At 36.4% G+C, this 25,547-nt stretch overlaps 1 protein-coding gene across 1 annotated transcript in view; it reads right to left on the bottom strand.

Moving 5' to 3' along the window:
* LOC103277169 (metabotropic glutamate receptor 7-like) overlaps nucleotides 1–25,547 on the bottom strand; it is a gene marked incomplete at its 3' end in the record, with an annotated part of 254,759 nt that overhangs the window by 8,601 nt on the left and 220,611 nt on the right. Inside the window, exon 6 of the mRNA XM_021707312.1 lies at nucleotides 10,460–10,660. Within this exon, the coding sequence (XP_021562987.1) occupies nucleotides 10,460–10,660 (201 nt within the window). The remainder of the gene's footprint in view (nucleotides 1–10,459; nucleotides 10,661–25,547) is intronic.

The raw sequence follows: 25,547 nt of genomic DNA, 5'->3' as shown, positions 1-25,547 counted from the left end.
GAAAAAGATACCTGCACACGTATGTTTATCGCAGCATTGTTCACAATAGCAAGAACCTGGAAGCAACCATGCTGTCCATAAAAAGAGGACTGGATTAAAAAATGTGGTACATATACATGATGAAATACTACGCAGTCATAAAAAAGAACAAAATCATGAATTTCACAGTAACGTGGATGAAACTAGAGTCTATAAAACTGAGTGATCTCTCACAGAAACAAAGATCTGAGTATTACACATTCTCACTCATATAGTGGACCTTGAACATCCAATGTAATACTATAAGAAAATGACTGACAGTGTTTGGAAACTTTGAGGGGGAGGGGAAGGGAGATGGGATTAATGGTAGTAAATATCTGCCTAGGGATGGGGAGACACCTCTTATCAACAAGGGTGCCTGAACGAAGCATATTTGTATACCTAACCCTTAACTGTACCCCACAATATCATAATAAAAAATATTGATTAAAAAAAGTGAAAAGATCATCTTGACAAAGTGAATATACAATCATTATCAGGAAAAAAAGAATTGGGGGAATTAAGGGAGAGTCACCAAGAAAATACTCAAAATATATTTTTTGTCAGTAGTTGTAAGAATGTTTACACATATTCATGGACCAGAATTCAAAGTCTAGAAACTAATCTCTGATATATATCTTAGTGTTTGATAAATAATGAAATGTATAGTTGTTTAGGTCTGGGAAAATCGGAGATTCCATAAGATTAGGAAGAAGCTACAAAAAGAATATAATTTGTAGTTGGACTATATTCTGGTTTTATACATAGTTTTTGTTTCTATCTAAGCTAGGAAACTCTTGATTCCGTATTGAAGGTAGTTTCTCTTCATTCAAATACTAGGTTAAGGAGGGAGGAGCCAAGATGGCCACCATGGGGAAGCAGATCAGTGCCACTCTCACCTTGCAAGAGAGAGTAGGGAGTCTGCTGCCATTAGACAGAGATACCCTGAGTACTTTTGGATGGGTTGAACATCATGGACCCACTGAAGATCTCTCTGAATGCACAGTCTCTAAAAAGACATGGCATGCTCCAAGTTCCAGGCATCCCATCCCCCATCCTGCACCAGGCATGCACAGAAAAGAAAGATATGTTCAGAGAAGGAATGGGTGAGTGATTATAAGATACTTTGAATCAGGCCACCCCTCTGAACAGTGCACAAAGTGTCAGCTTCACGTGGAAGCTGACAAAACTTGTTTGGGACGCAGTGGTGGGCTCCAGAGCACAGGTGGAATGGGGAGTGGATCCTGTGTGAAAGTCCACCTGTGGAGTAAATCTGACTGACAGGCCCACAGCCAGCACCTGGTGGAGCAACAGACCAACAATACTCTTGCAGGGCAGGGCAGAGAGTGAGGATCCAGCAGTCCATTACAGGAGGTACCTTGAACACATTTGGAAGGGTGAAACTCCCTGCACACAGTAAGGTTTTCCTTAAAGACAGAGATCAAAAAGGCAGGTGTGGGAGTCTGGGCACCACATCATCCTGTCACAAGTTAGGTGTATACAGGAGCAGAGATCATGCTGCTTGTGTGAGGGCAAGCAATTCTGGGACATGCTGGGTTGGTTCACCCGCTTTCTGCCTCTGGCCATCAGCCACACACAGCAGGAAGCTGAAAAGTGGCCTGACTAGTCTAGAAGCAGTAGAGAACATCTGCAGTAACAAGAACTTGCCACAGGGTGGAGCACCTCCCTCTCTCACTGAGTAAAGAATTCTGACATAAATGAGGAATAAATAAAGAACAAGCAACTCACAGAATTTTAAAAAGACAGCACACCAAAAAACAGCCAAGAGAGCACAAACAACACAAACTCCAGAACGACCTGTCGCAGTTGGCAGCCACAGAAATCAGAGACTAGATGGCACAAATGAACAGGAACCAAGAGAAACATGAAGTGAAACTAAAAGAAATCATACAGGAAGTAAAAACAGAGTTGATCAATTTCAAAAAGTTCAGTCAAAATAATGGAAATAAAGAACTCCATCCTCAAAACTAGTAACAAAGTAACAATTATTGGGAACAGGCTCAACCAGGCAGAGGAAGGAATCTTAGTCCTTGAAGACAAATGTGTGGAATTAACACAGTCTGTTAAAAGCATAGAAAAAAAAATCTCAGAAAGAAAGAAAAAAGCCTCCAAGTGCTGTGTGACTTGCTCAAAAAACCAAGCCGTTGCCTGATTGGTGTCCCTGAAACAGAAAGGGAAAATGAGAACACACACAAAAAATACTCTGTGAGGCCATTCAAAAGAACTTCCACCATCTTACTAGACAGATGCCCATCCAAGTGTAAGAGATTCAGAGAACTCCTGCAAGATATTATATGATAAGACCATCATCAAGACACATAGTAATCCATCTCAAAAAAGTAAGCATGAAGGAAAAAAATCCTAAAGGCAGCAAGAGAGAAAGGCCAGACTAACTACCAAGGAAGACCCATCAGAATCACTCTAGACTTATCTGGAGAAACACCACAAGCCAAAAGGGATTGAAGTACCATTTTTAATGTTCTTAAAGGTAAGCAATTTCAACCAAGAATTTCCTACTCAGACAAGCTAAGCTTCATCAGTGACAGAGAATTAAAATCTTTCCCAGACATCCAATCCCTAAAAGAGTATGCCGCCTCAAGACCAGAGCTTCAGGAGACACTTAAGGTATTGAGCCCAGAAAAAGAGAATGGTCATGCACATCACAAAAGTGCAGGCAAACACAGAGTTAACAGAGCATACAGAGTATCCACATAATTTAAAACAGACACATATATAAACACAAAAGTTAAAAGAAAACAAACAAAAAAACCCTATAGGAGCCCTCTGACAGGGATAAACTCTCAAATATCAATAATCAGCTTGAACATGAATGGACTAAATGTGCCACTGAAGAGACAAAGAGTGGCAAACTGGATCAAAAAACTTGATCCAACAATCTGTTGCCTCCAGGAAACACATCTCACTGCACAAGACACCCACAGATGCAAGGTTGGAGACTGGAAAACGACCTTTCAGGTGAATGAAAAGCAGAAGAAAGCAGGCATAGCTATTCTAATATCAGACAAAGCAGTCTTCAAACTACCAAAAATTAAAACTGACATGGAAGGATATGATATAATTATAAAAGGTTCAATTCACCAGCAAGAACTATTCATCCTAAATATATATGCACTCAACACAGGAGCACTCGGTTTGATAAGACAACTACTAAGCAAACTAAAAGAGGACACTGACTCTCACACAAGCATAACTGGAGACCTAAATATACCGCTAGTAACTTTAAATAAGTCATTGAAGCAAAAACCCAACAAGGAGATCCAGAACTTCAACTTGATGCTCGATCAAATGGACTTAATACACATATACAGAACACTTCAGCCAATAACTACAGAATATACTTTCTACTCATTAGCACATGGAATATACTCCAAGATTGATCACATTCTTAGACATAGACCAAGCATGAACAAATTTCAAAAGAACATAATAATACCATGCATTTTCTCAGATCACAGTGGAATAAAAACAAATATCATCATCAACAAGATCTCCTGAAAACATGTAGACTTGGACTCTAAATATCATGCTGTTGAGCCTACATGGAAATCAAGACAGAAATAAAAAGATTTCTGGAAACAAACAAAAACAAAGACATCTTATCAGAATTGCTGGAATGCCATGAAAGCAGTTTTAAAAAGAAAACATAAAGATCACAAGTAGATAGCTTAACATCATACCTAAAGAAGTTGGAAGGACAAGATCACCTAAATCCTAACCTCAGCAGAAGAATCCAGATCACCAAGATTAAATCAGAGTTGCAGAACATAGAACACAAAAATATCATAGTAGAAAGGATCAATAAGACTAAAAGTGGTTCTTGGAAAGGATAAATAAGACTAAAAGTTCCTGGGTCCTATAGATTTTAAAAAGACAGAGGAGGAATGGGGAGAGAGAGAAAAAGAGAGAGAGAGAGAGAGAGAGGAAGAGGGAGGGAGGAAGGGAGAGAGAGACAGACCAATCAGATAAACACAATTAGAAAAGCAAAGGTAAAGCCAAATTGACCCTGAGGAAATTAAAAAGATTATCAGAGACCACTATAAAAACCTGTATGGAAACAAACAAACAAACTAGAAAACCTAAAGAAAATAAAGCACTTTCTTACATCACAAAATCTCCTAAAGTTGAAACAAGAAGAAATTGAAACTCTAAACAGACCAATAACAATTTGGAAAATCAACTCAGTCAAAAGAAATTTACCCACCAAAAAAAGCCCTGGACCAATGGCTTTCTAGCTGAATTCTACAAGACACACAAGGAGAAGCTGATACCAATCTTATGGAAAATATTCCAGGCAATCAAGAAAGATCGAATGCTCCCCCATTCATTTTATGAAGCCAACATCATACTGATAGCCAAAGATCCAACAAGGAAAGAGTTACAGGCCAATCTCTTTGATGAACATAGATGCAAAATTTATAAACAATATTATATCAGATCAGGTCCAACAACACATATCAAGGATCATCCACCGTAATGCAGGCTGGTTCAACATTCACAAGACCATAAATGTAATTCAGCATATCAACAGATGTAAAACCAAGAACCATATGATTATATCATTAGAAGTAGAAAAAGCATTTTACAAAATTCAGCATTCCTTATTGATAAAAACCCTTGAAACCTAAGGATAGAAGGAACATTCCTCAAAATAGTAAGAGATAAACCCACAGCCAACATTTTGCTCAATGGGCAGAAGTTGGAAGCATTCTCCCTAAGAACGGGAACAAGACAAGGATGTCCACTCTCATCTCTACTGTTCAATATAGTGTTCAGAGGTATCCAAATAGGAAAAGAAGACGTTAAGCTATCTTTTCTGATGATATGATTCTATATCTTGAAAACCCTGGGGAGTATGTCAGAAGCCTGTTTGCACCAATTATTGACTGCAGTAAAGTCTTGGGGTAGAAAATCAATGTGCAAAAAATAGCTGCATTTCTATACACCAGCAACAAGCAGACAGAGTGCCAAATAAAAAGCACAATCCCACTCACAATAGCCACATACAAAAAAATGAAATACCTTGGCATCCAGCTAATCAGAGACTGAAAGATCTTTACAAGGAAAACTATAAAATGCTGCTCAAAGAAATCAAGGATGACACAAACAAATAGAAAAACATTCCATGCTCTTGGATCAGAAGAATCAGTATTGTCAAGATGCCCATCCTATCCAAGGCAATCTACAAGTTCAATTCATTACACATCATATTGTCAACTTCATTTTTCTCAGATCTGGAAATGACAATACAGAAATTCATAAAGAAACAAAAAAGAGCACAAATAGCCAAAACAATTCTCAGCAAAAGGAACAAAGTGGGAGGTATCACACTTCTAGACTTTAATTTTTACTACAAGGCTACAGTAACCAAAATAGTCTGGTATTGGTATAAGAATAGGTACATAGACTAATGGAATAGGTCAGAGATTCTGGAAGCAATAACTTGATCTCTTAACCAACTCATCTTTGACAAAGTCAACAATAACAACCACTGGGGAAAGAAGATCATATTTGCAAATGGTTCTGCAAAAACTGGTTGCCCACATGCAGAAAGAATGAAACTGAACCCCTACCTATCACCATATACAAAAACCAACTCTCAATGAATCAAAGATCTAAACATAAAACCTCAAACTATAAGAATCCTAGAAGGAAATATAGGAAACACGCTTATGCATACTGGAGTAGGCAACCAATTCTTGGCCAAATTCCCAAAAGTGAATGGCACAAAATCTAATGTAGATAAGTGGGATCTCATCAAACTGAAAAGCTTTTGCAGAGCAAAAGAAACCATCAAGAGAGCAAATAGCCCACAGAATGAGAAAAAAGTTGCTAATTATTTATCTTACAAATGTCTAACATCCAAGCCCTACAAGGAACTCAAATGAGCTGAAAGAAAAAAAAAAAAACCCTATTAGAAAGTGGGCAAAAGACATAAATAGACACTTCTCAAAATAAGATATACAAGCAGCCAACAGACACATGAAAAAATACTCAAACTAAGTAATCGTCAGGAAATGCAAATCAAAACTACAATGAGGTACCACCTAAATCCAGTAAGGATGGCCATCATTAATAAATAAAAAAAAAATACAACAGATGCTGCCGCTGGTGTGGAGAAAAAATAACACTTCTACTCTGTTGGTAGGAATGCAAACTAGTTCAATCTTTATGAAAGCAGTATGGCAATTCCTAAAATAACTAAAAATTGATCTTCCTTATGATCCAGCAATCTCTCTCCAAGGAATATACCCAGAGGAACATAAACTGTTCTGCAAAAACAATACCTGGACACCTGCACATGCGTGTTTAAAACTGTGCTATTCCTAATAGCAAAAACATGGAAGCAACCCTACTGCCCATTGAACATGTACTGGATAAAGAAAATGTGGTACAGATACACAATGGAGTTTTATGCAGCCACAAAGAAGGGCAAAATGATGGACTTCACAGTAAATTGAATGGAGTTGAAGTCTATCATACTTAGTGATCTTTCACAGAAATAAAAAAACAATACCACATGTTCTCACTCATAAGTGGGATCTGAACATTAATCACATTAGCACAAGCGAGGGATCAGCAGCTGATGTACACTGCCAGGGAAGAGGGGGACATATAACAACACAAAGGGTACCTGTTCCCAAATCAGGGGAAGTGAAGACCAGTTGGAGGCCCAAACTTCACCTGCATGTAGCCTACATGTATAATTATCCAGACTTGTACCCCATATCCCTAATGAACAAAATAAAATAAAATAAATAAAAAAATTTAAAACACCAAAATATTAGGTAACTCCTTAAAGCTTGATACAATAGTATGGGTTTAAATGAGTTGTTGTGTATAATAAGAGAAGTAAAATGAGTGGTTTTTAAACCACAATACAACTATCTAAATCAGGAAATTACTACTGATATAATACTATTAAAACTAATCTGCAAATTTTATTAATATTTCTCTATTTTCCCATTAGTGTTCTTTTCCTAGTATTGCAACAATCAACATTCCCACATTACACTTGATAGTAATACCTCCTTAGTCTGTTTCAGTCTGAAACAGTTCCTTCATCCTTTTCCTCATGACCAAGGTACTTTTAAAGAGTCCCAGTCAATGATTTTATTTTTGTTCTTCCCCTCTCCCACAAATGCCATGCCAAACAAGGGCTCACATTGTTGTAATCCACTCCCACCAAGGTGCCCATATATCTGTTGAAGAAATGACAGATGGAAAGGCTTAGTCGAATTATTATTATTATTATTATTATTTTGAGTTGGACTCCCTCTGTCACCAAGGCTCAAGTGAAGTGGCACAATCACAGCTTGCCTCAGTCTTGCCCTGCTGGAATCAGGTGATCCTTCTGCCTCAATCTCTTGTGTGGCTGGGTCTATAGGCATGCACCACCATGCCTGGCTAATAACCAGTCAGTGATTTTGTAACACATCTTTAAATATGGATTTGCCTTGTGTTTTCTTTTGATTATATTTGAGTTATGATTTTGGCAGTTCGTAAGTGTCACTAACAGTGATGTTTACCTTGATCAATTGCTTAATGTCTTATATTCCAATTTTATCCATTACAAAGCTATCTTCCTCTTGGTAATTAATATGTATCTTGATGAAAGATACTTTGGACTATGCAAATATCTTGTTTCTCATCATACTGTAACCCCATAATTTTAGCATACATCAATGATTCCTGCCTAAAACAACTACTATTGATGTCTTTGCAAAAATATTTATTTGTATTTTCATCTTTCTCATATTCCAATATGTTGCCCATTCTCTTTGCATTTGTTTTTCAATTCAACTATGTATGTATATAAGTATGTATCTATATAACTATATATCTATATATGTATCTATATATCTATATATATATGTATCTATATAACTATGTATCTATATAAGTATGGTCTCATGGACATTTATTTTCTTTTATGAGATGCAATCCATTGTGTTCCCAGAATTGACCAATAAGATTTCTTCCAGTTGATTTCTATGACTCTTTCAACATAAACTCCTTAGTTTTTGAAAACTTCTTTACTTTCTGGAATAGTATGTCTCAAGCTTATCTTGAGATTTCCCTGTCTTGGCTCTGGAGCCAACTGCTTTTGTAGAGATTTTTTTTTTTTTTTAATTGAAGAACAGTGTTTATAAATAAGAGCTTAGTGCTAGATGTATTCATTTCTGTTGGGATGCCATTACTCTCAGGCCTTCTCAGAGGACAGAGCTAGGTAGTATAGCTATACATACGTGCACATACATATTTATTTTCATACCTGTCCTTTTGCATATATATTCAAAAACATGACTTCATCCTGATATCATCTATTTTAGTTTGACATAACAGGGTTAATTCTTTATTTCTCTGATCTCTTATTAGTCTGTCTATCCTGGACAAAGGAAAATCTGGCCCTTTTATCTAAAATACATTTAATTACTTTCTCAGTCTTATTATGTACATAAGTTAACTTCATAACTGTGAAAAAACAAGTTTATTAACTATTGTCCAACATCTGTATACAGTTGTCTTTGTTTTTAGTTTTATATAGTCAAACACCATTTTCCAAAATTCCTTTTAATCATTCTTTCTCATCTCCTTCACTGCAGTTATGTAATTCATTTGCAATACAGTTAAGATTATTTGTTGCTGTCTGTGTTAAATTTTGTACTATTCATATATTCAGGTTTATTTAAATTATGTTGGTTCTTGGCATATGAAGCAATAAGATGTTGTAAGAGTCAAGGCTCTACAAAGAGGTGTTATTGGCAAAATTGTGCTTCCCCTTCATTCCTTCTGTCCTATAGGTTCATTTTTTTCATTTATTTTTACCCACCTCTTTTAGGTAACCTATATATTTAAAACAGAGTTTTGTACTTTAAGAAATAAGTTTGTAAACTGAGATGTAGTTAGTGTGGCAATTTACAATCATTACTTCAATTACCTTGGACATTGTGATGTTATTTTATAAATGAGTGTGTGTATTCATACACACACACACACACAGAGAGAGAGAGAGAGAGAGAGAGAGAGAGAGAGAGAGAGAAAGAGAGGAGAGAGGATTTCATTCATGACTCCTGGCTCATAGCTATCATAGCCTTAGTCATAATGTTAGAGCACTTTTTGCCTCAGAAAACACAATCTCTCTCTCTGACCATGATTTCATTCATGACTCCTGGCTCATAGCTATCATAGCCTTAGCCATAATGTTAGAGTACTTTTTGCCTCAGAAAACACAATCTCTCTCTCTGACCTTCTTTTGCCGTCCTTTCACCAGCCCAAGGCAGGACTCTAATCTTCTATGGCCTTTCTGAAAATAGGATCATGAGACCCTCATTTCAGAAGGGTCCTGCCCCATACCCTGGAGGAATGAATGCTGCACAGGGAGATCGAAAAGAATCTGAACAGACCATCCTTGCTAAGTTTCCTCACCCAGCTGTTAATATTAGATCATGCCCCTTTTGCTCAATTTCTACATAACAGTCAATCATGCCAATCCAATGACATATCCATGACGTGGCCCAAGAGGATGGGGTTTGGAGAGCTTCTGTATAGCTGAACACACGGAGGCTTACAGGAATGTGAACAAGAACTCATCCATATGTTGGGAGAATGGGTATTCAACTTCATGGGGAGTGAAGCGTCCGTGTTTGGGGGCCCTTCCAGATCTCTCTCTGTGTATCTTTTCATCAGGCTGGCATTTGTATCCTTTAAACTATGCTTTGTAATAAACCAGTAAATGTAAATAAGTGTGTTCCTGAGTTCTGGGAGCTGCTTTAACAAATTAATCAAGCCTAAGTAGGGGGTTATAGAAACTCCAATTCATAGTCATCAGAAAAATAAAGTAGCCTGGAGCTTTCAAATGGCATGGAAGTGGTGGCAGTACGGGGTAGTCTTGGGAACTGAGCCCTTAACCTGTGGGATTTGATGCTATATCCAGGTAGGATATCATAATCAAATTAAGAGAACATGCAGCTGGTGTCCACTACAGAATTGCTTGCTTGGTATGTAGTAGAAACCTCTTCCCCAATACATGTTCACAGATGTCTCCTGTGTCAATTGTTGTGGTGTGAGAACACACAGGAAAAACTTTGAGTCTTTCCACATTCAGAGGTACCTACAGCAACTGTCTCTTTCCCTTCTTCTCCCCTTCCACACCCACTCACATTTACCTGAGAAGACTCTGCCTTTGTGACAAAACCTCTCTATTGCAAGCAAAAGTGACCAAATCATAACTCCCAAATATATCTTTATCCATTCACTTCATTCACTGATTTAATTGTTTGAAATTATATAATAAGCAGGTTTTGAGACATGTTTGAAAGTTAATGCAACTGAGTAACTTATGAAACACAGAAGGCCAACACTTAGGATTCTAAAAAAAGATGGATTTTTGGAGACTCACCATTGAAATTAACATTGCGAATGTACTTTAACAACTTCTTGCCCCCAGCTTGCTCCATCTCCGGGCAGACACCCCGGTAGTCAGCACAGAGATCCTTGTTCATATGGTGAAGGGCATGAGCCATGGCATAGACTGCGTCAATCACGAACTGAACTTTACCTTCCTGCTCATAGTTAGAATCTTTTCCAATTCTCTCCTGTCCTGCACATTAAAATAAGAAACATATACAAAGGTTGGCATTGAGTAGAATGTCTACATTTGTATTTATGTTCAATTATGTTTAAAGAAAACAATGCTTTGAGGAGTACAATAAGGCAAGCTACATTTGGATACCATGTGGTATCTATATCCTCTACCCATATCAGGCTACCATGTTAGGTTGTCTTAATCGTTTTTGGTATTTTACTTAGGAGAACATTACATTAACCTTTCTGATGAATTAGATAACCTTTAGACAGTACTTCAAAGAATCACAATTATAGCTTTTGCAATAAACCAACAGATTATGCAGAATATAGTGGTCCCATAGAATCAAAAGATCCTTGGGATTAGAAGCTGGGTTGCCATATTCAAATCTTCAAGGCCCACTTAGGCTAGAAAGGTCCAAAGGAAATGATAGAAAGCAAACTAAATTCCATGCCTGAACTCATTACTTGTCACATACCTTCTCTATTTTCTGTACTGCCTGTCTCAATTATTGGTATTACTGGTGATTTAGAGCTCAGACTAGAAATCCTTGTGTCATTTTTAAAAACTTCTTTTTCCTTTTTTACACTCCCTGCTTTCACATACATAAGTCTAATGAATAGCAAAGCTCAATCAGTTCTCCCTCCAAAGCACAGAACAGTTTCAAACACTCTACCAATAGCCTACTTATGCACTCTACATCTTCTGTCAAGGTGCAAGGTTGGAGGTCTCCCTTCATCCATTCTTTCCTCTATGTTCACCTTTGCAAACTACCAAGCTGATCACCCCATCCTTACACTCAATATCCTTCAATGGCTCTCCTCTGCCTTCAAAATAAAATCTAAATTCATTCCCTTGACAGTAGTGAATGTTTATCATTTTTCCCCAATCTGCCTAATAATGATAACAACTGACATTGATTAAGTACCCACACTGTATTGAAAGCTTTGTATACAGTATTTTTATGTCATTCTCATGTTTTGTGGTAAATATTTTTTTATCTTCATTATATGGATGGGAAAGCTGAGCCTTGAGGAGATTAAGTCACCTTCTCAATGTCATTTATAGGTAGATAGATGACAGCTCAGGTTTGTTCAACCCCAAAGCCCACATTCTTCTCATTCCTTTGGTCCTGCTTACCCTTTCTCATTTTTTTTCTAATTTAAAAATTCCAGATACGTATGGCTATTATTTCTATTAAACTATCTTTGCTCCTGCTGTTTACTTTACCAGAGTTACCCTCCCTCTTTGCTTTTACCCATCATAATTTAATTCAATAATTCAATCTTTTCACAGCAATACCCATAGATTTCCTACACTTAGGTCCCCTCGATCTCAAACATTTCAAACTTCTATAGCAACATTATTTATTTTATTTTATTTTATTTTATTTTTTTGAGTTGGAGTCTCACTCTGTTGCCCAGACTGGAGTGCAGTGGCCGCTCCCGGCCACCGCAGCCTCGCCTGCTGGGCTCTGGCAATCCTTCTGCCTCAGCCTTCCAAGTAGCCAGAACTACAGGCGCGCGCTACCACGCCTGGCTGATTTTTTATAGCGATGAGGTCTCGCTGCCCAGGTGGGTCTCGAACCCGCGGGCTCAGGCAATCCACTCACCTCAGCCTCCCAAAGACGCGGGATTACAGGCTGAGCCACCGAGCCCCAGCTAGCAACATTATTAATAGCACTATATTTATATGCTCTACCAGTAGGTGTCCCTGATATTTTTTAACCTTTAGAATTCCAGCATTGAACACAACATTTAGCATCTAGTAGATATTAAACAATATTTGTTGTATTAAATTATGCATTCATTAAGTACATGATACCAGCAGCTTTCTCTAGACCGCTTGCCTCTCTATGAAGAATAATTATTCACAGATTGCATTTCACGTTCACAGTAATGTTTCTCAGATTGTTTTCCATGGCACATTTGTGTAGTGAAGAAACAACAGGAATTCTACAACTCCTTCTGCAAAATACACAAAGGGTTTCTGATAGCCACTGTGTTAAAAAGTTTTGGGTTTCTTCAGTGAGAGATGCTTTCAGCGTATTTAACATTATAACATAAAAAATGATCTTCAAGAGGAATTTCCCAAAGTTACTTAAATTTGTATGTTTCTCATATGCCAGAGATTTCTGTGTTTTATACGAGGGGGACCACCCAAAAAATGGAATTATTATTATCATTATTTTTGGAGGGCAGGCCCCTTGTAGTTCACTCAGAATTTGTTCTTCCAAATCAAATGATTTGGAAGTTTTGAGAAAGTTGCATCATGATTTATGGAAGAAACTCCCCTAGTTGAGGCAAACAGGTGACTGGTACTTCCACCATATCAATTCACTTGCCCATGCCACGCTGAGTATTCATCAATTTTTGACCAAAACAGCATGACCGCCATGTCCTACCCTCCCTACTCACTCCATCTCACTCCAGGCAATTTTTTTGTTTCCCTTAATGAAAAAAGTCTTCAAAGGAAAATGTTTTGCCAATGTAGAAGAGGTGAAACAAAAAATGACAGAAGCATTGAAAGTCATCGAAATTGATGAGTTCAAAAACTGTTTTGAACTGTGGAAAATGTGTCTTGATAGGTGTATTGCATCAAATAGAGAATACTTTGAAGGTGGCTGAAGTTTAAACATGTAAGAATAAATACACAATTTTTAAATAAATAAATTCTGGGTATTTTGGGGTCCCCCCCATCAAATGTATCTAATTTAAATATCAAACAACTTTATTCTCACTGCTTATCACCAGATCTAAGGTTTTTCAGTGTGTATAGAGTAGATTTTTTTTTCCTAATGATTAAATTTATCATAAAATTATGCTGCTACGTCTCATTCAAATTCAAGACTAGGGGGTTTTTACTTAGCCTTGAGATTTTTACATCTCTACCTCCTTTATCCATGAGTAAAAATCCTGATTCTTAATAATACTGTTATAATTATTTGTTTGCTTTTTCCCATAATATGCAGATAACAATCTTAGAATAACAATCATATGTAACAAATAGTTTAAAAAGTATGAAATAATCTGGTGTACGTGCATATAGATGTGTTTCAATTTTTGCCTGAGTATTTGAGCGACAGCTTTTGAGAAGTGAAATTTTTTTTAAGGGATGCATTCATATGTTTGGTTTTTTTTTCTATATATTTGCAAATTCCCCTATAAAAGAGTCACACCATTTTGCTGTCCTGTCAGCAATAAATAAGAATGTTTGTTTTCCACAACTTCACCAAAAGAGTATGTTGTCAAACTTGAATTTGTTTCAATCAGATATTTGAGAAATGCAACCACAGTGTATTTTAATTTGCATTTTTTCTGTTATGGGGAAAGTTGAGTTTTTTTGCCTATAGTAAGAGGAAACTTTGTTTCTTTTTCTGCAAACTATTTATAATCTAGTCAATTTTTATTAAAAGTTATTGATTACTTTCTTCTATTTTTTTTTTTTTTTTTTTGAGTTGGAGTCTCACTCTGTCTCCCAGACTGGAGTGAAGTGGCCGCTTCCAGCCACTGCAGCCTAGACCTGCTGGGCTCCGGAGATCCTTCCGCCTCAACCTTCCAAGTAGCTGGAACTACAGGCGTGCGCTACCACGCCTAACTGATTTTTGATTTATTGTAGAGATGCGGTCTCGCCAAGTTGCCCAGGCAGGTCTCGAACCCGCAGGCTCAGGCAATTCACTCACCTCAGACTCCCAAAGGTGAGGGAATACAGGCTGAGCCACCGAGCCTGGCTACTTTCTTCTCTATTTTAAAGGTTTTTTAATTAATTAGATATATTGACTCACAGAGATTAAGTTGCAAATATTTTCCTCAGCTTGTTATTTTTTTATTTTCTTTCATATGAATTTGTATTTATTTATCTCCTAACAAAATTTATTGATTTCTTTTTCTCTTATCACTTCTGGATTTTGAACCATGAAAAAAAGTTCCCATTTCAGGATATAGCAGTTTCTATCTATGCTTTCTTCTAATACTCAAATAACTTTATTTTTTCAAGTTAAATATTTGGTCTGTTTGAAATATATTTTGGTGTGCCAGTGTGAGAAATGAATCAAAATTTTATCTTTTTTCGTATAGCTAGTCAGTTATTATACCATCTAATAGTTGTCCTCTCTTACTGATTTGAGGTGCTCCCTTTACTATATACTAAATTTTCAAATGTTCATATGTTACTGAGTCCACTTCTGGATTTCTAAAATCTGTTTCATTGTTTGGTTTGTCTGTTCATGCATCAGCACTGGAATTTCAACTATGATGGCTTTGTAACGTATTTTAATAACTAATAGAGTTAGCCCCTCTCCTGCCATAACTGTTGATCTTTTTTAGATTCCTATAGATAATTTTATTTCCTCAGATGAAATTTATTCACCATATCTAACTGCAGAAAAAAAAATCAACTTGGTCAATTTATTGGGTTTGTCCTGTGTTTAAAAATAAACTTATCTAGAACAGAAACTTTGATGCTGTTGAGTCTTCCTATTTGTATTTTTTCATTTGTTTATCTACTTTTGCTTCCTTGAATAATGTTTAACATTTTTCTCATATAGGTTTTGAATGTGTCTTAAACATTTAGTCAAGATATTTCATTTACTTTTGCTATTATAAATACAGTATTCTTTTCCATGCTTCTTACTGGTTTTTGATTGTGTTTATAAAAGCTATTCTTTGTTATGTTGTTGCTGTTTTATTATTTTCCAGCTTTCTATCATGAAAAATTTAAATGCAGAGTAAGATTAAAAGAACTTTACAGTGAATCTATCAAGTAGATTCTAACATTATCATTTTACTATATTTATTTTATAAGGCTATTCATTTTTAATATTAATTTTACAACCCGCTACTTTATAAATTTCTCCTATCTTTTATAGCACTTAGAAAAGGCAATCTTGGCGTTATGACCATTATAAAATATATACTATGACATAGCTTCAGACTAATAATTCAAGAGAGCCATTTCTAAACTGCACTAAGACAATCATCTTGAAAATAATGCCTTGAAAAATAATTGTGTTATTTTAAATTATGAAATGTTTTACTATTTGTGAAACATTCCAGACTTTGGCCATCTTTCAGAGAGTCACCAGGTATATGAACATATTAAAGGCTCTGTGAAGACTTATGTGTTATATTTGACTTTGGACCTAGTAGTACTTGAAAATGTAGTTGTCTATCAAGAAAATCAGAAGTGGCAAGGTCATAAGAAAAGGAACGGATGTTTCATTTTCCCTAGTGTGGCAGAAAAAATTATCTGCAAACTTCAGTCTTTGGCTACTCATCCTGCCATCCTTACTCCGCCTCCCACTACTGAAATCTGATTCTGTTCAAATACTGGCAGCCACCATTGAGGGGAGGGTTTCTGGATCTTTGTTGAGCCTCACTGACTCAATCTTGATTTGTTTAAGCCAATACAATTTCTACTACACTTCTTAGTTATATGCTGATTTACAGCACTCTAAGGGTCTAGCATTAAGAACACACACAGAAATGTAGTAGTGTTAAGAAATATTTTTGACAACATAGCCTGAAGCAGAACACCTAGAAAGCATTTTCAATTAATTCTCAGTTAACAGTTTATTTTTTCAATCTCTCTGATTCAATGAGATATTATTATATTGTTACTTGGATGAACTTCATCCTTTCCATTTCGTTTCCCAGCAAAGAGTCTGAGGTTTAGTTAAAATGAGGAGAACCCTGAAGTGTTATCTTTTACCTCTCCAGCATGCAAAGTTTGCCTTTTTAAGTCTTCTGATTTCTTCTGCTCTATTGTTACTTTTACCCTGAGTCCAGCATTTATCCTTAAAAATTAGGCACATTCTTTTAACCTTCTGTTGAATAAATTGTCAGTTGCACTACACAAAAATAATCCATAAACTCTTTCATTGTCAGGATGAAATGAAATGGTCATGCTGCTGGAGAGGTCTTCTTCTTGAAAGACCTGTTTACCTTCTCAATTTTAACATACTCCTTTCGCGAATATATGCCTTAGTTTAAAGGTATAAACAATATAAACAATCCCGTTTCGTTGGAAAAACCAAAGGAAAGAGATAGGGTGGAGGGCAGGCAAGGAAATCAGTCAAAGATGCTTGCTAGCAAAGATTGAAACACACAGACACCAGAAAGGTTCAGTGGGTTTGAACAACCGGTTCAAAGCTTCTCATATGTTTTTCAGGGAGTGGAAAACTAAGATTTTTATTTTTATTTCAATGTTAATTGAAGTAATTTGCTTTGGAAAGTCCTCTCTGAAGTTGTGCATGTTTTTGCTGACAGTAGCTTAAACCTTGAATTATGCACACCTTTTTATTGACTCTAAAGCCTCAAACTTAAATATTTCTTGAGGTTCAGATTTTGAGTAGGAACAGTGTATGATAAACTTGAAAATTAATGTTTGGATCTATTGTAAATGATAAATACTTAAGTAGGGAAGTGAATAAGTGACAGGGGCTTTGAAAAGAGAGCCAGGGCTGTTTTGGTTTTGATAAAACTGCTATATTCAGTGTAAAGAGGACACAGGGACAGCAGGGTGGATATCTTGGAATGTTAGAGAATGTTACAGGCTTCTGAAATGCTACTGTAACCCAGCAAGCCTTATTAAGATGCTGTTGCAATCCCTTCTATAATTTAAAGATAATATATAAATAAATAAATCGGTTGACTGTGTATTTTTTCCCCTCATGGGTATGCATTTCTCTCTATAAGATGAATATTAAAAGAAACAATGAGTTTCTCTGTTTATAGAAGTTTACTTCAGCGCCATTTTTTATAGTGTCCGCATTTAGAGAATCCTAGAATAAAAACCCTGGGGCCTTGCAAAAATTAACAGTAGAAGGAAAATCAGAAGGTCTGGAATGAACCAAAATGTCTGCAGTGTTGTTGTATTTCTATTTGCAGGTAAAGATAAGTGAGAATTGGATGGATGAGAGGCCCCTGAAAAGAATGATGGGGCTCACAGTAGGTCACAATAACACCAGCAGCATGTGTTTATTGCAGACTCTCTGTGCACCAGGCCCTCGGGAAGCACTTTTCATAATTTGACTTTTAACCCTTACAACACCCTCTGGGGTAAATATTGTTATTTTTGCTATTTTCCATCCATTTCCTGCCTCTCTGTTACTTCATTGCACATTATAAACAATGAGCCTGTAGTGGAAAACTGCCAGGAAAGGGGTGGGGCACACCTCATCAACAAGAGTACTTGCATAGTGAACATTTTTATGCCTAACCCTGAAATGTACTCATCTTTAAAATAAAAAAAAGTTTAAAAATAATAAAATATTCAGTCAAATTAAAAACAAACAAACTAACAAACAAAAAACAATGAGTCAAATGGTTCCTTTCCTGTCTATATTGGAAAAAACAACGAACTTGATTTTTTTTTCTCTTTAATTATTTTCATTTTCCATATTAGTTCAGAGCCATAAGTAATCTTAAAGTTCATGCTGGCCATGATTGTTATTTACATCCTCTTACAGCCACTGAATGTTTCACTAAAGTTTCCTGCAAAGAGAAAATAGGTGGTTTTGACAACCACCATTGTATTCTTTTCTGACCTCTCCTTGGATGAAAAAGTTGATGCCCAGTACAGTTGATAAAAGACTGGCAGAAGAACCAAGAAAACAAAGCAAAGAGACCAGGAGCCTTACCAATTAATCCTCCAACTTAGATGACCAAAATTTGATTGGAATTGAATAATTAACATCCAAAAGTTCTGCAGTGGAAGGATTAAGTACTCTGTTATGGTTTCAAAAAGAATTCCATCAAGGGAGAAAACCTGTTCAGCCAAAACCCCTCATTTCTAAGTATTTTCCATCCAAGATGCTGAAGGGTTATTTCTTTTCACTTAAAATTGTGGTTTCTTCTGCAATTTCATTTTCAATTCCCAAGTACACAAAAAGATGGATGCAATGAATAAACTTGTGTGTTGGAAGCAGGGGGCGACGGGTGGTGGGTATATATTTAGGTGTAAAGAATATAGGGCATGGGGGTCAAAGGGAGGAATGCTTCAGTCCCAATGTTTACACTCCCCAAATATGTGGAAGGTGTTCTGAGACACTCAACTAAGGACTTAATTGCCAAGAGTAGTTTGTTGTGGGTAATGCCAACTAGTTCAACAAAGATAAAGAACACTGCTGTTGAAACTAACATAAGGAAACAACATACTTTTCTTAAAGAAGCACATATATTCAGTTTCAAATTCTTACATTGATTTCCTCTCCTATGTTTTCTTAAGCCAGATTTCTACTTAGACAGTTTTGATTGTTCATTAACAATGTGTCCTTTTTAGAACTGACTTTAAAAGTAAAAAAATGTTGCTATACATGCCTATCTTCTTAGCCCATTCCTCAACCAGAACTCCTTCAACGAGGGGGTTCTGTCCTTCTGAAACTCTGTTTATGCAGTCCCAGGTTGAACTTTCAGAACTGTCATTAATCTATTTATTCAAAGATGGATAAAGACATAAGGTTAAATAATTGGTCTGTGGAATCATCACCAATAGCTGCTAAAATCATGAGATAAAAGGATAGTGGGAACTTTATTGTGAATGGACCAGGTTGACAATACTGGAACAACAGCTTAATCATTTTTCTCCTCCTCCTTTTTCTTTTTTCTATATGATAGCAAACTGCTATTTTTTTAAATTTGTAAAATGGCATTGTATACATGTGTGTGCAATAAAACTAAACACTTCATAAAAGCATAAACTTTACACATATAAAAATAACATCACCTTGTATTCTTTTCCCCAGATACTCCCCCTCCTAAGTATAACCACTCTCATTGCTGATCTTAACAACACACAAAGCTAAAAAAACAAAAACAAAACACAGATTTTATGTGTTTTCTAAAGGAATATAATTGTAAATGTATAGCACTACCTGGTGAACATTCTGAAAAATAAATAAATACAGAAAATAGAGAACATGTAAATAAAGGAGCAAAATCCAAATGTAAGAAGTTCCACAAGAAAAATAATAAGCTGTTTTCTTCAACAACAACAACAACAAAAAATGGCAAAAAGTAAAAAGAATGGAGGGAAACATTTTTAGATTACAAAAACAAATATTTAAGAAACACATCAAACAAATATGGTCTGAGCTATGTGTTTGGATCCTGATGTGAACAAACTAACTGTATAAAAACATTTCTGAGAGAAGATACTGGCCATTTGATGATAATAAACTATTTGTGTGTATGTGTGTGTGTGTGTATTATATGTATTTGAGATCAATTGTCTCTTAAAGTCACGCACTAAAATATTTTAAAATAAAATCATGTACAGGTTTACTTTATATTGGTCAGTGGTGAGTAAAAAATATATGTAGGGTACATGTGAAAATAGTTTGGTCCGATATTGACAGCTGTTGATGTTTGGTGATAGTTAGTGGTTCATTATATTATTCTCTCTGTCTTTGTGTTTGTTTGAAAGATCACATTATGCTCACAAAAATAAAAACAAAAGAGGAAAAATAGAAGAAAAAAGAAAGAGGAGTAGTAAGTACAATAAAGAAGAGGAGGTGGGAAGGTAATACGAAGATTAGGATGGAAAAGTGGGGAACAGGCAGGAAAGGTAGTAAAGGAGTTGAATTTAGTTGTATTTAAGGGCCACCTATATGTGTCAGACATACTGCTAGAGATGAAAGTGTATACAGATATAAGTACAACACCTTCTCACAAGGTCACCTTTTACAACTACTCAAGTGCTTCTGCTGAAACACAGGCTTTCCATCTCTCATCTCCCATCTTTATAAGGCACATGTATTGCACATACCACGGCACAAGAGCAGGGTCACCTCACTGCTGTGGTCTAAAGTCCCTTCTTGGAGGCAAAATTGACATGTTGTGAGGATGAAATGATTGTATGTCACCAGTAACATGCCTCTTTACTCCTGAGAGACACTAAGATGGCATAAAGGAAAAATCCCATTGCAGAATTTGAAAAAAAATTCCTCAGAATCATTTCACAAAATATATTTTTAAAAGCCATAGTGTAGCTCCACTTAAATTTTATATCTAGTCCTAGGTCTGCGCCTGTAAACAATAAGTAAAAATATACATGCATGGACAATGAATATTGTTATATGACCAGAATCCTAAACAGAGCTTGGACTATAGTAGACAGTCAGGAAATGTATGTTTAACTAAGTACAGAAGAATGAATGAATGCCTCAGAAAGGGAAAAAATACTGAACAAGCAACATCTATATAAAAGTAGAAAATTAAGTTCATAATTCTTCACTCTGGATAGCCAGTAGTTTAGATGAAGGATTTAATTCTGGTGACCAGAAGATCTCAGTCAAAGATGAAGACAAAATAGCAGAACACCAAGCCCTGATATTTGGGATCCTTTTCATGAATTGGCTTCTTACATGGTCAAGGACTCTACATATCAATGTTTTCACTTTTTGTCAATTAATTTATTTAAGTAAAGATGACAAAAATACAGTTAGTTTTTTTTTGAAGTCAAGATTCATTTTACACTAAAAACAATTACACATACACACACCTCTTCAGATATACTTTGACCATTTACTCATAATCATTCAACAATAAAACAGATGGGTTTAATCATAGTAAACCTTAACATTATTAATAACTGAGATCCATAGTTGATAACTTTCTCAATACAGATGTTCTAAAGACTCTAAGTTGCTTAGAAATTTCATATTTTACTTGTCTCAAGAAAAATAGAACAGCTGACCTGACAAGGGAACATTCTTAACCAACTACTAACCAGAAGGTTGAAATGGACAGTTCACCAGTCAGAACACACTTGATAATTTGCTTGAGAATCCACTAGCCACATCTGTGCTACTTATAGGATAAAAGTGATTAAGTAGTATTGGAGGGGCCTCTATAAAGCAGTACTAAGGGCATAGAGTTTTGAAATCCAGGCTTAGATTAAAACACTTGCATGTCTGTGATTTAATTGAGAAAAAGTCCTTCAAAAATCTCAGCATCTTGAAACCAATGTAATGGCACTTCCATCTCTCCTATAATAGACCCAATCATTGTAAAAGAGGTAGAAGCTTGCTGGCTGATGCCTAAACAAACAAACAAACAAACCAAAATAAAAAAAAACAAATCCTAAGTTGAAAGTCTGTCTCTGCATGTATTATGTTTGTGATTAAAGTCAAATTGTATAATCTCTATAAGTTTGTTTCTTCACCTTTAAAAGGTAATCATCCCAAAAGAGACACATTGTATTCTCCACATGGCTAGATGCTGTAAGAATGGTTTATTATTTCCCATGTCTCCAAGTTTATCATCAGAAACAGACTACCAAAATAAGAGTCAAAATTTATCTCACCATTACCGAATTTGATAGCTTAACCCGTAAACTTTATTTTCAAAAAGTTCATCTGTACCTTCTTAGACCCAAGTGACCACTCTCCTCCAGAAAATTATCAGAAGTAAGTTGTTCATGCCTGCCTTTTAAGCTTTACTACCCACTGGACAGCTGCTCTGATCCTTCATCTGCCAAACTCACACCCCTGTATAAGATTACTCTCTTATTCAACAACTAGCTCCTTCCATCTTTACAAATCCTTTGTTTTTGGGATCTTCTAATTCATAATAAGCACAACTCAATAAAATTTATTTGTTTTCAAATACTTCCTTAACTAAACCCTGGATGTTTACTGAGAACGTGGCTTCTGTGGCTGTTTTAGGTAGAGGTAAATTTGTCCCCTTGTATAGTGTCTCTTGTATTTATTTGCCCATGCCATTTGCATCCTCTATAATTTATTTTGCCTCCTGTAAAACAAACAAACAAACAAAACATTCCTATTCCTTTAAGTCCTCCCCCTGTAGATTTTGAATTGTTTTACATAAACTGTGAAGGTTCTGAGATTTTACAATATCTGCCACATTTTGAATGTTGTCAGAAGACATGAGACTCATGCGGCAGAGAAAAAAGGCATCATTATTCACAGTAATAGCTGTAAAGCATCAACAATTTCTGGTATTGGCTCCTTGAGCCCCAGTTCCCATAGGTTGACAGGAAAAGGGCCAGTGACACTGTGGGCTGTGTTATAGGAGAGAAATCCTGAGCTTAGGAAATCTAGTCTTCTACACTGGACAGTAAATGTGGCTGACCTTCGCTCTGAAGGAAGACACTATCTCCATCTTTCAAAGTTGTTAGTTATACAAACATCCTTGGAAAGGTAGTCTAGGACAAAAGCAGTCATTGTCTCTGCTCTCAAGTTGTGCAGAAACATGAGAGACACGTGGGCAATTTTCTTTGAATAGTATTCACACCTTTCATTACAATGGTTTAGGATTCATTTTTTTTTTCCTCTTTACACTCACTCCTTCCTAGGCAATCATTTTCATCATAATTACATTAACTATCGTCTGCTGATAAATCTATACTTTGTATCTCCTGTACAGACTTCTGAGTTCTATATCTATGAGTGGAGACCCTAAAAAAACTGGAATTTATTCATTTAAAAATTGTGTATTTGCATTTATTCTTATATTTTTAAACTTCAGTAACCTACAAAGTACTTTTGTTTGGTGCAATACACCTACTGAGGTGCCTTTTCTATGGCTCAAAACAGTTTTTGAACTCATGAATTATAATACCTTTTAGTGCTTCTGCTATTTTTTGTTTCACTTCTTCTACATTGACAAAACATTTCCCTTTGTTTGAGGGAAACAAAAAAATTAACTCGGGGTAAGCTTGGGTGAACAGGGAGGGTGGGGCATGGGTGTCATGCTGTTTTTGGTCAAAAACTGCTGAACACTCAGCACAGTGTGGGCAGGTTGTTCATATAAATCACCATCATTAAATGGGCAAATGCACTGAAAGAATCTCAGAAAAAAAATTCATTCAAGCCAATTGCAAACTCTAACAACAACACTAGCTGGTACACTGATGCTGATGGGTTCTTCAAACACTTATCTAGAAGGGGAAGCCTGTACTACAAGGGACCCACCCTCCAAAAAATAATTCTAGTTTTTTTTTTTTATCCCCCCTTGTATACATTGAATTGCCTTCATAATCCTTCTAGCTGTATGTCTTATGGTATATTGAACAAAACATATCTAAAATTAAACTCTTGTTCCTCCCACTCTCCAGATCTTTCCCATCAAAATACACAACTGCTCCTGTGCTATATATATTCTGTGTGTCCCCTTAGATCCACTTGACACCATTCTTATTACCTTGAGAAGCTTACTTTAATGAACAGAATAAAAGTTCTCTTTCTTTTGACATCTAATTCATTTGGTCACCGAGAGCCACAGGGAAGATACTGGAGGGCAAGAGGGTCATGTTGGTCTGGCTACCTCCCTGTCAGGTAACCTGTTTTTGCAGTTGTTTTCCCAGGCTTCTGGTAAGCACTTCTTCTGCTTGCCCTTTTTGGCTGGGAGTGATAATGGTTCCTTATGTTATTAGCCCAGAGGTCCTGCACTCTTTTCCTTTGCTCCCCGAAGAAACTCTTCGGACACTTTTGTATATTTACAACGTTTAAATTTTGTAAATATGTATAAAATTCTCTTTAAATAATTCATTTGAATGAACCATCATTTCTGTTTGGCCTCTGGTGGAAACGTTCAGCTGTGCAAACCAGAAATGAGGGTGACTCCATTCCCTATGTTTCACCCATGACCACATTCAGAGATTTTGATTCCCAGACAGTAATCTACAAATTCAATGCAATACCCATTAAATTACCAACAACATTCTTCTCAGACCTAGAAAAAACAACACAGGAATTCATATGGAAACACAAACGTCCAAGAATAGCCAGAACAATCCTCAGCAAAAAAACCAAAGCAGATGGTATCACAATACCAGAATTCAAACTTTACTATAAAGCTACAATCATCAAAACAGCTTGGTATTGGTACAAGAACAGGCATATAGATCAATGGAACAGAACTGAGATTCCAGAAGCAAAACCTCAATTTCTCAACCAACTCATCTTCGACAAAGCCCCCACCACCTACCACTGGGGAGAGGAGAACCTATTCAGTAAATGGTGCTGGGAAAACTGGCTGACCACATGCAGAAGATAGGACCCCTATCTATCCCCATGCACAAAAGTTAACTCCAAATGGATCAGAGACCTAAATGTAAAACCTCAAACCATAAGAACCTTAGAAAATGAAGGAAATACTCTCATGGAAATCGGAACTGTCATTCAATTCCTGTACAAAACCCAAAACCCACAGGTCATAAGAGAGAAGATAGACAAATGGGACCTTATTAAACTGAAGCTTCTGCAAAGCCAAAGAAATCATCAAGAGAGCAGGGAGACAGCCTACAGACTGGGAAAAAGGATTTGCCAACTCTAGGTCTGACAAAGGCTTAACATCCTGGATCTACAAGGAACTGAAATGTACTGAAAAGAAGAAAACAAACAACCCCATTATAAAATGGGCAAAAGATATGAACAGACACTTCACAAAAGAAGACATCCGAGCAGCCAACAAACACATGAAGAAATGCTCAACCTCACTAATCATCAGGGAGATGCAAATCAAAACCACACTGAGATACCACCTAACTCCAGTCAGAATGGCAATTATCAACAACTCAAAAAATAACAGCTGCTGGAGAGGGTGTGGTGAAAAGGGAACACTTCTACACTGTTGGTGGGAGTGTAAACTAGTGCAACCTCTGTGGAAAGCAGTGTGGAGATTCCTAAAAGCTCTAAAATCGACCTTCCATATGATCCCGCAATCCCCCTACTGGGAATATACCCTGAAGAACACAAATCAGCTCTATAAAAAAGATACCTGCACACGTATGTTTATCGCAGCGTTGTTCACAATAGCAAGAACCTGGAAACAACCATGCTGCCCATCAAAGAGGACTGGATTAAAAAAAATGTGGTAACATATACACGATGGAATTACTATGCAGCCATAAAAAAGAACAAAATCATGATTTCGCTGCA

This window comes from Carlito syrichta, unplaced genomic scaffold (assembly GCF_000164805.1).
Source record: "Carlito syrichta isolate Samal-C Ts95f unplaced genomic scaffold, Tarsius_syrichta-2.0.1 Scaffold316494, whole genome shotgun sequence".
In the NCBI taxonomy this organism is placed as follows: Eukaryota; Metazoa; Chordata; class Mammalia; order Primates; family Tarsiidae; genus Carlito; species Carlito syrichta.
This window is presented reverse-complemented; position numbering and strand designations above follow the sequence as displayed.